This window comes from Scyliorhinus canicula, chromosome 25 (genome assembly GCF_902713615.1).
Source record: "Scyliorhinus canicula chromosome 25, sScyCan1.1, whole genome shotgun sequence".
Lineage (NCBI taxonomy): Eukaryota > Metazoa > Chordata > Chondrichthyes > Carcharhiniformes > Scyliorhinidae > Scyliorhinus > Scyliorhinus canicula.
The window spans coordinates 10,436,743-10,450,210 of NC_052170.1; the positions used below are offsets into that span (position 1 = coordinate 10,436,743).

The window sequence follows — 13,468 nt, forward strand, 5'->3', positions numbered from 1 at the left end:
GTGGGAGGAAACCGGAGCACCCGGAGGAAACCCACGCGGACACGGGGAGAACGTGCAGACTGCGCACAGACAGTGACCCAAGCCGGGAATCGAACCTGGGACCCTGGAGCTGTGAAGCAACAGTGCTAACCACTGTGCTACCATGTTACCTTTAACGGAGGGGATAGAGGGAGGCAGAGAGAGTTTGGGGGGGGGGGGGAATGTCAGAGCTTGGGGGCCCCAACAGCTGAAGATGGCAATGTGGAGCGATGAAATTCAGGGATGCACAAAAGGCCAGGTTTGGAGGAATGCAGAAGCCACACAGGGTTTTAGGGGATGGAGAAGGTGACAGAGATAGGAAGGGGCCAGGCCGTGGTGTATTTTTAACGCAAGGGGTGGTATTTCATGGGGGGTGGAAGTCCCCCCCTACCATCACCACCACACCCCCATCACCAGGATCCTGCAACCCAACGTGCCAGGGTTGTCTTACCCCACTCTCTGCCTGGCCAACCCCCCGCTCGCCATTGGGTTAACACCAATGGTGGTGAGATGAAATTCTGAAGTGCTCACTTAAAGGTCTCAATTGGCGGTGTGGTGGGTCAGGCCTTCCCGCGGTGGAGGTGGGAAGGTAGCGGAGTCCCCACCTCATCAACCCCCCCCGCCACCAAACTGGCCAAGAAGGGGGAGAGGGGCAGTAGGGGCGGGGCATTAAATTCCATCAAAGATACTTGAAACTTAAGCACTCTTAAACCGCTTCCCGTCAAATAGGGTAGATGGAAGAAGGATGTTCCTGATGGTGGGGGGAGTCCAGAGCCTAGGGTTACAGTCTGAGGATATGGGGAAGACCACTTCAGACAGACATGAGGAGACATTTCTTCACCCAGAGTGGTGGGCCTGTGGAGTTTGTTACCACAGGAAGTAGTTGAGGCCTAATGTTTCATATAGCATTTGGGGCAACGGGCATCAAGCGATATGTGGGGGGGAAGCACTATTGAGTTGGATGATCGGTCATAACCAAAATGAGTGGCGGAACAGGCTCAAAGGGCCAAATGGCCTCCTCCTGCTCCTATTTTCTTTGTTTCTACGAACACACGGAATGTTCCTCAGCCGACAACCTCCCTCTCCTCTATCTGGACCCAGGAGAAGTTGCCACGGGTTGGGCAGGGTAGACGGGGAGCAGATGGTCCCACTTCCGCAGAGACTGAAATCAGGGACTGTAAATAGAAGATCATTGCGGATAAATCCTCCAGGGAATTCAGAAGAAACCTCTTCACCTGGAGAGTAGCTGGAAAGTGTGGCGCTCGTTACCACATGGAGCAACTCAGATGAGCAGAGTGGATGATTTTAGAGATTTTACAGCACGGAAATAGGCCATTCGGCCCAACAAGTCTGCGCCAACCGTCAAGCAACAATCGATTCTAATCCCATTTTCCAGCACTTGGTCAGTAGCCTTGTGTGCTCTGGCATTTCAAGCGCTGGTCTAAATGCTTCTTAGAGAGGGTTCCCACCTCTACCTCACTCTCAGGCAGCGAGTTCCAGACCCACCCACCCTCTGGGTGAAAACGTTTTCCCTCAAATCCCCTCGAAACCTCCTGCCCCTTCCTTCCCTTAAATCTATGCCCCCTGGTTTTTGACACCTCCACGAGAGGGAAAAGTTCCTCCCTATCCGTGTCCCACATAATTTTGTGCACCTCAATCAGGCTCCCCCCCCCCCCCCCCCACCACCCCCCTCAACCTTCTCAGCTCTCAAGAGAACAGCCCCAGCCGAACCGACCGCTCTCCGTCGCTGAAACGCTCCAGCCCAGACTACGTCCTGGTGAATCAAAGCCAATTACGGCGGATGTGGGAACTCCGTTAAACGCACGGGGAGAAAGGAGTATATGCGAGAGGGTGAGAGGAAGAGGGGGGGCATTGGGAGGAAGCTCATGTGGAGCACAAACACCAGCATGGCCCGGTTGGGCCAAACTGTCTGCCTCCGTGCTGTCAATACTTTGCAAGACTTTGCGAGCAGCCTGGTTTGAGGCCTCTGCTGCTGAAGTTGAATAGAAGACCAACCCACTGGGCTGATATTTCCCAATCTAAGGGCCATTTTTAGTTTGAATGATGGTGGGGGGGAGACAGCACAGAAGATTGGCGACAGATTTGAAACTTAATAAAGGAAAATTATGTGGAAAGAATGATATTATAGTGAGTAAACCATTCACAGCGTAAACACAAACACACAGCTACAGAATAAGGCAGCGAAGAGACTTTGGAGGATAAAAAGGAGGAAGGAGAGATTTGCATTTTTGTAGCTACAAAGGGGTGACGTGTGTAGTGGAATTATCACTGGACTAGAGGCTTAGCTGACCTGGATTCGAATCCCGCCATTGCTGATGGAAATTTGAACTCAATGAAAAATCTGGAATTAAAAGTCTAAGGATGACCATGGTCGATTTTCGTAAAAGCCACACTGGGTTCACTAATGTCCTTTAAGGAAGGAAATCTGCCGTCCTTACCCCGTCTGGCCTAGATGTGACTCCAGATCCCACAGCAAAGGCGGTTGTCTTTTGAATGCCCTCAGTTGAAGGGTAATTAGGGATGGCAACAAATGCTGGCCCAGCCACTGTGCACAGTGGTTAGCACTGCTGCCTCACAGCTCCAGGTACCTGGGTTCCATTCCGGCTTCGGGTCACTGTCTGTGCGGAGTCTGCACGTTCTCCCCGTGTCTGCGTGGGTTTCCTCCGCGTGCTCCGATTTCCTCCCACCGTCCAAAGATGTTCAGGTTAGGTGGGGTTACGGGGATAGGGTGGGAGGTGGGGGGGGGAGTGGGCAGCACGGTAGCATAGTGGTTAGCATAGTGGCTTCACAGCACCAGGGTCCCAGGTTCGATTCCCCGCTGGGCCACTGCCTGTGCAGAGTCTGCACGCTCTCCCCGTGTCTGCGTGGGTTTCCTCCGGGTGCTCCGGTTTCCTCCCACAGTCCAAAGACGTGCAGGTTAGGTGGATTGGCCATGATAAATTGCCCTTAGTATGCAAAAAGGTTAGGAGGGGTTATTGGGGTAAGGAGATAGAGTGGAAGTGAGTGCTTAAGTGGGTCAGTGCCGACAAGATGGGCCGAATGGCCTCCTTCTGCACTGTATGTTCAATGTTCTAGACTAGGCTGAGTACAATTTCAGAGGATCAGTGCAAACTCGATGGGCTGAATGGCCTCCTTCTGCACTGTAGGAATTCTATGGATATAGAGTACATTTCTCTGGGCAAGATGTCTGAATGGAGTGTTGAGGAAAGGAAACCACTGTTGTAATGTAGCAGTCACTTTGTGCCGAGCAAGATCTCATAAGGCAACGCAACAGTGACCAATCTGATTTGAATGACGTTGATTGAAATAGGGCCGGGGGGGGGGGTCACACATGTCCACCTGAGCACCCCTCGTAGTTGCATAGGGAGGGTCGGCCTGGATTTTGTGCTCAAGGTTCTCTGAGGTCACGAACCTCTGACTCCCTGAGTCGGAGAGTGGCACTGATTGAGCCGCAGCTTAAAGCGGGTGATCTTAATCTTGCCCATTTGCCCAGAGGTGAAGGCGCACAATATCGCAGGGAGTGGATCGCTCGATGGATCGCTGGTCTGCCGTCGCAGGCTCAATGACTACATGCAAATAAAACTTGACGATGGTGCAGTCCCCCAGGAATTTGTGCAGGGCCCTCGTTATTCAACCCCATTTACATCAGCGATGTCGGTGTAAGAAACACGATGTGGGAGTGGCACAGGTCCTTCAATCGCCCTGAATGTCATAGGTTGTCGATTAATAATCTATAAACATTGAAAGTCTTGGGGGGAGAATGTGAATCGCAAAATTATTGCAGCAATATATTTAAAGAGACAGCGCTTGCCTTGTGAATTTAAAGTGGCCCCATTATTTCATTTACTTAAAGGGCCAGCACTGCTCCACGGGGAGATTTACATTGCCGAATCTTTCCTGGACTGAATGTGGCTATAAATGCCACAATCCTGTTAACCAGCGGGGAAGAAGGTTACACAGCGAAGAGCTTCTCTCTTCCCTACCTGCTCCTGAGGTTGTAACTCACACTGGGCGAGGATCCCAAAAGTGTTGGCAACCGCCACAGGGCTGTTCATAGGGGCAGAGTGAGAGGAGGAGGCCTTTTAGCCTGTGGACTGTGGTCCGCCATTCAATGGGCGATCATGGCTGGTCTGAGATGGTGAGGGTCGGCCGGCTCTTGTGTAATGGTGGCCCTAACAGTCAAACACAGAACTAATCTCCAACGTTCAAACACTCATCCACTCCAGTCACTGGGTAGACATCTGGGGCAAGAAAGCATGATTTCCTTTTTTAAAGCCAATTGGAATATTCCCATGTGCTCCCCAGGGGCCAGGGATTGAAGTTTGAAATTTCCTAAAGGTCAAAGGCTAGGAATCCTGCCTCACCTCCTGACTCCCCAAAGCCTGTCCATCATTCACAAGGCACAAGTCAGGAGTGTGATGGAATACTCTCCACTTGCCTGGATGAGCGCAGCTCCAACAACGCTCAAGAAGCTCAACACCATCCACTGCTTGATTGGCACCCCTTCCACAAACATTCACTTCTTCTACCACCGATGCACAGTGTGTAACGTCCACAAGATGCACTGCAGTAACTCACCAAGGTTCCTTAGGCAGCACCTTTCAAACCCACGACCTCTACCATCTAGAAGGGCAAGGGCAGCAGGTACCTGGGAACCCCACCACCTGGAGGTTTCCCTCCAAGCCACTCACCATCCTGACTTGGAAATATATCGCCGCTCCTTCACTGTCGCTGGGGCAAAGTCCTGGAATCCCCTCCCTAACAACATTGTGGATACACACAGGCCTCATGGACCGCAGTGGTTCAAGAAGGCAGCTCACCACCAACTTCTCAAAGGTGAATCGGGATGGGCAATAAATGCTGGCCGAACCAGCGATGCCCACATCCCACAACCCAGCTGGGTGCGAATCTCTTGGGAAAGATTATAGGCGAGTGAAAAGGCATGTTTTTATTTAATTCAATGAGCATGTGAAGGAACGTGGTGGCGAGCTGGTAATGTCGCAGGATCGGTAATCCAGAGGCCCAGAGATAGGGCCCTGGGGAAATTGGTCCAAATCCCACTACGACAGCTGGTGGAATTTAAATTTAACAAATGAAATATGCAATTGAAAACTAAGGTGCAATCTCCCCGGCCGCGTTGCGCATGAACAGCGGTAAGGGCCGAAGATGGCGGGAGATTCCTCCTCCGGGATCTGCCTGGCTCGCCCCGCCTGGCGAGACCGCGTTGACAAAGAATCATCCAGACTCGAAACGATAGCTTAGAGCATAGAGCATAGAACAGTACAGCACAGAACAGGCCCTTCGGCCCCCAATGTTGTGCCGAGCCATGATCACCCTACTCAAACCCACGTATCCGCCCTATACCCGTAACCCAACAACCCCCCCCCTTAACCTTACTTTTATTAGGACACTACGGGCAATTTAGCACGGCCAATCCACCAAACCCGCACATCTTTGGACTGTGGGAGGAAACCGGAGCACCCGGAGGAAACCCACGCACACAGGGGGAGGACGTGCAGACTCCACACAGACAGTGACCCAGCCGGGAATCGAACCTGGGACCCTGGAGCTGTGAAGCATTTATGCTAACCACCATGCTACCCTGCTGCCCCAGGGTATGCTTCCTTTCTCTCATCACACATGCCGCCAGACCTGCTGAGATTGTCCAGTGTTTTCTGTTTTTAATTAAGGCGCATTATTGGGGCAGAAAAAGGGGGGAGTACTAAATTACATTACATCCTTCTCACACCTGACCAGGAAGCTCTTGGTGTTTTTAGGACAGAAAGCATTTCAATCATCAGTACTGGCGCCCTTCAACTGGAAAACTATATTAAGATAAACAAAGATATTTTTAAAAATGTCTTATTTAAATAAAAGAAAATGTCTCAGTAAAACCACCAGCTAGCACTCCGCTGTAACCAATATGATTTGCGGAAGTTTTTTTGGTTTGGGTTTTCAATACCTTATTTGGTCATTGGCTTAGACCTTGGCCTACTCAGAACTTGTCCTTTCCTCTCGGGGCCCTTACCAAGAGGCCTGGGAACTAGAGAGTTAACGCTGCAAACTCCACGCTGCCAATAATTGCGAGCCTGTAAATGATTTATTGGATTTGGTGTGGTTATCTTCGTGCGGGCAATCCACTCGGAGAGGAATATGGAAACTTCAGGACACTCATGGTCCATGTCGGGTCAGTCCATTCCCACTCGAAGAACAGAACACAGGAAATTGGAGCCATTCCGCCAATCGGGCCTACTCCATTATTCAGTGAGTGGGTGGGCTGCTCCGATTGTGGCCTTAACTCCACCTTCCTCCTGCCTGTTTCTCCCTAACTGTTGATTGATCCCCCTTCATCGATCAGAAATCTGCCTAACCCTGCCTCGAATATATCCAATGACCCATCCTCCGCTGCTCTCCGTGTGGACGGGAACTCCAGAGACTGATCATCCTGTCACAAGAATAAATTCCTCCTTATCCGTCTTAAATGGGAGCTCACTGATGGAACCATCAATTCACCAGACATGTGTTTCCGATATGAATCTAGGCTTTAATCGACTTACTTCAGAGCCAGCCTGTTACCCGTTGATGAACTCTTAGTGACTCTGGGCAAGGGTATTTATACAGCAGCACTAGGGGGAGGAGTCATGGGCGGAGCCAAGGGTGGAGCCCAGTCCAAGTTCCTGAGTACTCCCAGAGCTACTCCCCCTAGTGGTTGGATAACGCTACTGCGCTTATAAAGACAGTGTGAATTATCATATCATATATATTACATTCACCACACTCACTTATTGTTGAAGTATGCCTCTCCCCCCCCCCCCCCCCCACAGTTCCAGATTCCCTCACGAGTGGAAACATCCTCTCTGCCTCTAACCTGTCAAGCCGTGCATGCCCCCCGCCCCCACCTCTTCGAAACTTCAATGAGCGGACAGGCCTAACCTGCTCAGCTTTTTCTCAGAGGACAACCCAGGAAACAATATAGTGAACCTTCTCTGAATTTGCCTCCAGAGCAGGTACACCTTCCTTAAGTAAGGGGACTAAATGTGTACACGGTACACCAGTACACCAACGCCATGTACAGTTGCAGCAAGACCCCCCCCCCCCACTTTCATGCTCCACCCCCTCCTCGCAATAAAGACCAACATTCCATTTGCCCCGTTTATTACGTGCTGTACTTGCACGGCAAAATTTTGTGGCTTGTCCCGTTATCCCACCCTTTCCCAAACTCTTTAATACTTCAATTGTCTAATTTGTCCTCAAATATTGTGTTCATTGAGCTTCGTTTGACTTCATCGGATAGGGAGAGAGAAAGAGAGAGAGATTGATGAGAAAGATATATAGATAGAGAGAGAAAGGTCAATGAGATAGATAGATGGATAGAGAGAGAGAGATTGATGAGAAAGATATATAGAGAGAGAGAGAAAAGTCAATTAGATAGATAGATGGATAGAGAAGGAGAGAGAGAGATGAGAAGGTATATAGATAGAGAGGTCAATGAGAGAGAGAGAGATTGAGAGAGAGAAAGAAAAAGAGAGAGACAGACAGACAGATAGTGATCGATTAGATAGATAAATATCAATGAGATAGGTAGATAGACAGATAGAGAGAGAGAGAGATAGATAGATAGTTAGTGATCGAAGAGATAGATAGATAGAGAAATAGATAGATAGGTATCAATAAGATAGATAGATATCAGTGAGATAGATAGATAGATCGCTGGCTTTGAAAGCAGACCAAGGCAGGCCAGCAGCACGGTTCAATTCCCGTACCAGCCTCCCCGAACAGACGCCGGAATGTGGCGACTAGGGGCTTTTCACAGTAACTTCATTTGAAGCCTATTTGTGACAATAAACGATTATTTTTTTTTGAGATAGACAGATATCGATGAGATAGAAAGATAGATAGATTGAGATAGAGAAATCGATGAGATAAATAGATAGATAGACAGGTTGATAGACAGATAGATAGATAGATAGATAGATGTGGACAGAGGTAAATTATAGGCAAGAGTTTAACTCTCTCGGAATCCATCCAATGACATGGAGTTACAAGCAAGCCCTACATTTGTGCTTCATCCTCCTGGTGAATTGAGCTCATTAACATGAACCTAAAGGACCGATAAGAATCCCAAATTCCTCTATCGCTGATTTGCAAGAATGCATTAGAGGCCTTGTATGTAATATTCGCATTGACAGTGCCTCAAAAACGACTGGCAGACCCCGATGAACACTCCCCCAAGTGAATCCGATGGGAAGGACTGATAAATGCTCCCCTTCGAAGCCCCCCCAACCCCCCACCTTGCCAGTAACAGCAGGCTGACGGAGTGAGGAGATTTGTGGAGAGAGCTTTGCTGGTCCTGAGTAGAGAAACAGCGGCCCCTAGTGGCAAGCCGTTTAACTGCTGCGGCCTGAGGGCAGTATTAGGGGAGGGCAAGACAAATGAGAAACAGATTGCAACCACCTTCGGCAGATATTTTAAACTAGGCGTTCGACGTCGATGTCAGATTCCAAGCCCAGATGCAATTATTTACGAGCACTGGAAGGATTGGTTGCACATGGGGAACCTTCGAGAACTATTTTCTCTTGGTCGCCTCCTCCTCACGCTGTGGATGGTCGGATTTCCCTACTGTTTCCCAAACCCCTGGCTTCCCCATCGCTCGCTGGCAGGAAAGTGGATTTTGACATGTCCCACTGAGCTGGACATTAAAAACATTTTTGACAAGGAGCAGCCGGGGTTGGGGGGGGGGGGGGAAGAAGATGTTTTATTTATCCTTGAACCAACACCATCAAAATAGATTATCTGGGTTATTATTGCATCACTGTTTGCGGGATCTTTGATGCGACCATCAATTCACTCAAAGGCACAAGTAGAAGTAAACCAAGGTTTTAATCAGCTTAGAACAGAGCCTGCCTGCGACTAGTACAATACTGTGACCCGCCTACAGGTCAACTGCTCTTTATACTTCCTTTCAAGGGGAGGAGCCATGGGCGGAGCCCGTACATGCCCCAACATAATCCCCCTGTGGGTGAAGCCACACAATGGCCCATAGGTGGAGCGCACAAGGTCAACAACATTGCATAGCTGTAACACAATGGCAGAACATGATACTAATACACTGGTGAATTACTAGTACAATACATTCACCACAATCTTGATGTGCACAAATTGGCTGCCGCCTCCCCTGCACTGTAACAGGTGGACTTCACTGTGCCGTCGTGCGCCCCGGGCCCTCCTTGGGCCAGGAAAGGCGCTATACAAATGCGGGCTTCTCCTCTCTCCATTTTTTTTTTTTTAAACGAGCATCTTACGGGAGCCCAGTCCAGCTCGGGGAAACAAAATAAAGATGGTGCGGAGCAGGGTTTTCCAGACCTTCCCTCCGGCGGGATCTTCCGGTCCCGCCAGAGGAGACCACGCCCCCCCCCTCCTCCAGGACGGCCGAGCCTTGGGGAACGGCGAACGCCACCCATTGCCGAGCTGAAGCTGGGGCCCTAAAAGCCCATAGATCGGAAGAGGACGTAAAGAAAGAGTCAAGATTGACGATCAGATGGACCGGGACTTCAGCGTTGTGCGAATGCGGGAAAGAGAATAACCACTTTGGAAGGAGTGTTGCTGACTTGGGAGGAAGAAGGGGATAAAACCTGGGAGAAAACCTTTCTTATAATAACATGGACAGCAGCACGGTAGCATTGTGGTTAGCACAATGGCTTCACAGCTCCAGGGTCCCAGGTTCGATTCCGGCTTGGGTCACTGTCTGTGCGGAGTCTGCACATCCCGTGTGTGCGTGCTTTTCCTCCGGGTGATCCGGTTTCCTCCCACAGTCCAAAGATGTGCAGGTTAGGTGGATTGGCCATGATAAATTGCCCTTAGTGTCCAAAATTGCCCTTAGTGCTGGGTGGTGTTACTGGGTTATGGGGATAGGGTGGAGGTGTTGACCTTGGGTACGGTGCTCTTTCCAAGAGCTGGCGCAGACTTGATGGGCCGAATGGCCTCCTTCTGCACTGTAAATTCTATGATTCTATGATTAATTGAGAGAAAGAGAGTGGGGAATGAGGCCATTGATGAGTCGAATGGCCTAATTCCGCCCCTCTGTCTTCAGTCAAAAGGTTGTGTTCCTTCCCTGAGTGTGAAGGAGGCTGCGTGTAGAAGCTTCTTTGAGTTCCTGACTGTGTTAACGAGATGACAGCTCTAACTAACTCACCCCATCATTGGGAAACTGGTTGGGGCAATGGTCCCTCGCTCAGCAAGGCTGCTCCTTGAACGGAGGTCCTGAGCGGAACTGATTAGCTTCATCGACAATCAGGGTTGGCGCATCCGTCGGAAGATTTTACCTGAGATTTATTCATTTGGATGGGGCAATCTAGAACTAGGGAGCACAGTTTAAAGATAAGGGGTCTCCCGTGGAAGATAGAGATGAGGAGACATTTCTTCTCCCTGAGTGTTGTTAGCCTTTGGAATTCCCTTCCGCAGGGAATGGTGAAGGCTGTGGGTCATTTAATTTTCCCCGAAGTTTAGTTGGACAGTATTTTGATTGACAAGGGAGTTAAAGGTTACAGGGGGGCAGGGAGGAGTTCAGGCCTCAAGCAGATCAGCCATGATCCTATTGACTGACGGTGCAGGCTCAATGGGCGGAAGGCCTTCTGCTCCTATTTTTTGTGATCTTATTGAAATGGATGGAGCTCAGGCGCATCACGACTGAAAGTGTCACCGAATCACTCATGCGGAAGATGGAGGGGTGTCACACTGGTACACCAGAGGGCAGGTGGGGGGTGGAGGGGGGTGGGGGAATAGAGGGACCGTCACTCTGCATCCAAGCAGTAATGTACGACATGAGATAAAAATAGTAAATGCTGGATAAACTCAGCAGGTCTGGGAGCGTCTGTGGAGAGAAACCGTTTTGGATCTAAACCACCATTCTGTAGATCGTTCTGTCGAAGGATCATTCAAGCCTGAAACGTTAACTCTGCTTCTCCCTCAGACCTGTTGAGTTCATTCAGCGTTTTCTGTTTCTATTTCAGATTTCCAACCATCTTCAGCAGTGTTTCACTTTTATTTGGGCGCGTTCAAGTGGGGCAGCACAGTGGTTAGCACCGCTACCTCACAGCTCCAGGCACCCGGGTTCGATTCCGACCTCGGGTCACTGTCTGTGTGCGGAGTCTGCACGTTCTCCCCGTGTCTGCGTGGGGTTTTCTTCCGGGTGCTCCGGTTTCCTCCACAGTCCAACAATGTGCAGGTTAGGTGGATTGGCCGTGCTGAATTGCCTTTAGTGCCCAAAAAAGGTTGGGCGCGATTCTCCGCAAATGCGGAGAGTCGTGAAGGCTGCCGTGAAACTGGCCGTGTTTCACGGCAGCCTCCGCGCCCCCTCCCGGGACCCGATTCTGCTCCCCGGTCGGGGCTAGCAGCGGGGCCCCGTGAACCTCGGCATCGCAGGCTTAGCGAACTTCGCTAAACCCGCGCGCCAAGGTTAACGGCGGCTGACGCAAACGATGACGTCAGCCGCGCATGCGTGGATTGGACGGCTCCAATCCACGCATGCGCGGGTGACATCATCACGCATATGCGTGAAACCCGCGCATGCGCGGGCCGTTATGCCCTTCAGCCGCCCAGCGGATTGATCCAGCAGGTCGGCGGAGGAACAAAGAGTGTTCGGACCCGCTGGCACCGATCGCGGGCCCATGCCACCCTTGGCACGGCCGTGGCGCGGCCATGCCAATCGGTGGCATGGTTCTCCAGGACGGCACTTTGCGGCCGTTTTCACGAACTGTGAGAGCAGGTGTGTTGGAGTTCGTGAAAACGGCCGTAAAGGCCTGGGAAATCGGCCCATCGGCTAGCAGCGATTCGTGTCGTGGGGCGGCCGTGGGGGGGGGGAGAATAGCGGGAGGTCGGGAAAAATGTCGGGAAGGCCCTCCCGCTATTCTCCGACCCGTCGGGGGGGGGCGGAGAATCGCGCCCGTTAGGTGGGGTTACGGGGATAGGGCGGAGGAGTGGGCCGAGGTAGGGTCACAGTACAATTTTGACGAAGAGTGGAGGGGAGGGGGGGTTATTTATCCTTGAACCAACATCATCAAAACAGATTATGAAAATGAAAATCGCTTATTGTCACAAGCAGGCTTCAATGAAGTTACTGTGAAAAGCCCCTAGTCGCCACATTCCGGCGCCTGTTCGGGGAGGCTGGTACGGGATTATCTGGGTTGGGAGGGTTTCCCTGAGGTCTCCTTCTGCCCTGTCGGCATTCCATTATTCTATGACAACACGACTTGCGACTGAATGCCTGAAATGCAAAGTGCTGGACAGTGACGATCTTCACTGGGGCGAAGAAAGTATTGACAAATGTTTTGTAAGAACGCGAGGTGAATTTATTTTTTTGTTCTTTCGCGGGACACGGGCGTTGCTGGCCGGACAGACGGGTGGGCAGAGATGGGACCAGCGAGCTCGTTCCCTCCGTATCTTATCTTGCCATTAATTTCTGCCTTTCCTTTTTTCCTGGTCTCTCCACAGTCTTGGTTCCTCTGATAGTTTGAAGCCTTTCCCAACGGAACAGCGACGAGACCATCTGATACCTTCCTTGACACAAGTAAAATTGAGAGAGAGAGAGAGAGAGAGAGAGAAAGAGAAAGAAAGATGGGAGAGAGAGAGAGAGAGAAAGAGAGAAGGGGGGAGGGAAACGACATCATCGCTGAACACTGGGAGCTGTAAAAAGGAACCACGACCATCTGAGACCAACTCAGACACTTTGCAGAAGATGAAAACAAAAACAAGCCAGTTCAGAATGATCTCTCCAGCCATAGGAATCGATTTGTTCACTCAAATTGGCATCCAGTGCCATCACCTTGTGCAGTGTAATGTGGCTTTGATTGGTGGGAGCATCTCATGTTTGCATTTTATAAGGACTGTGATTTTAACCTGTTTAACCAGTATTAAGAGTGAAGGGTGAAGGTTACAGTGGACTTATAGCACGCCAGAAAGATGATCAAACCCAGAATTTTTTTTTTAGAAAGAAAACACTACAATCGACAATGCAAACACGACTATTATCTTTACAAGTGCCTCTCATTGACTATACATAAAATGCATAAAAGGCTGCATAAATGTATTCAAATATTTATAAATATATATAAACTATACAAGAATAGACACAAATAGTTATTCCACCCCCCCCCCCCCCCCCCCCTCCCTCCCTCCCCCCAATTAATCCCGCCAAAATGTGCTACAGTCTCTCAAAAGGTATTCTAGATTCGGTTGCCTTAACTAATTAAAAAGAAAAGTGATCTGGATTTTGTGCTGTTTGGCCAACAACCCCCCGCCCCGTCGCCCGTCCGCACTGTGCTGTTGAGGGGATGCCCCGACGGGAAGGTGGGGGGTGGAGTTGCCCCTCTCGACGGCACTGGTGTCCTCTCCCTCCATGGCTCACTCGATAGGAGGCTCGTCGGTGGAGCTC

At 50.5% G+C, this 13,468-nt stretch overlaps 1 protein-coding gene across 5 annotated transcripts in view; it reads left to right on the top strand.

Moving 5' to 3' along the window:
- The window catches only part of nfixb (nuclear factor I/Xb), a 417,830-nt gene extending 404,798 nt beyond the window's left edge, over positions 1-13,032 (top strand). For all 5 annotated transcript variants that reach the window (XM_038784617.1, XM_038784615.1, XM_038784616.1 and 2 more), the window contains one exon: positions 12,529-13,032. In XM_038784617.1, the coding sequence (XP_038640545.1) occupies positions 12,529-12,543 (15 nt within the window). In that variant the 3' untranslated portion in view covers positions 12,544-13,032. The remainder of the gene's footprint in view (positions 1-12,528) is intronic.
- Positions 13,033-13,468: the final 436 nt, after the last annotated feature.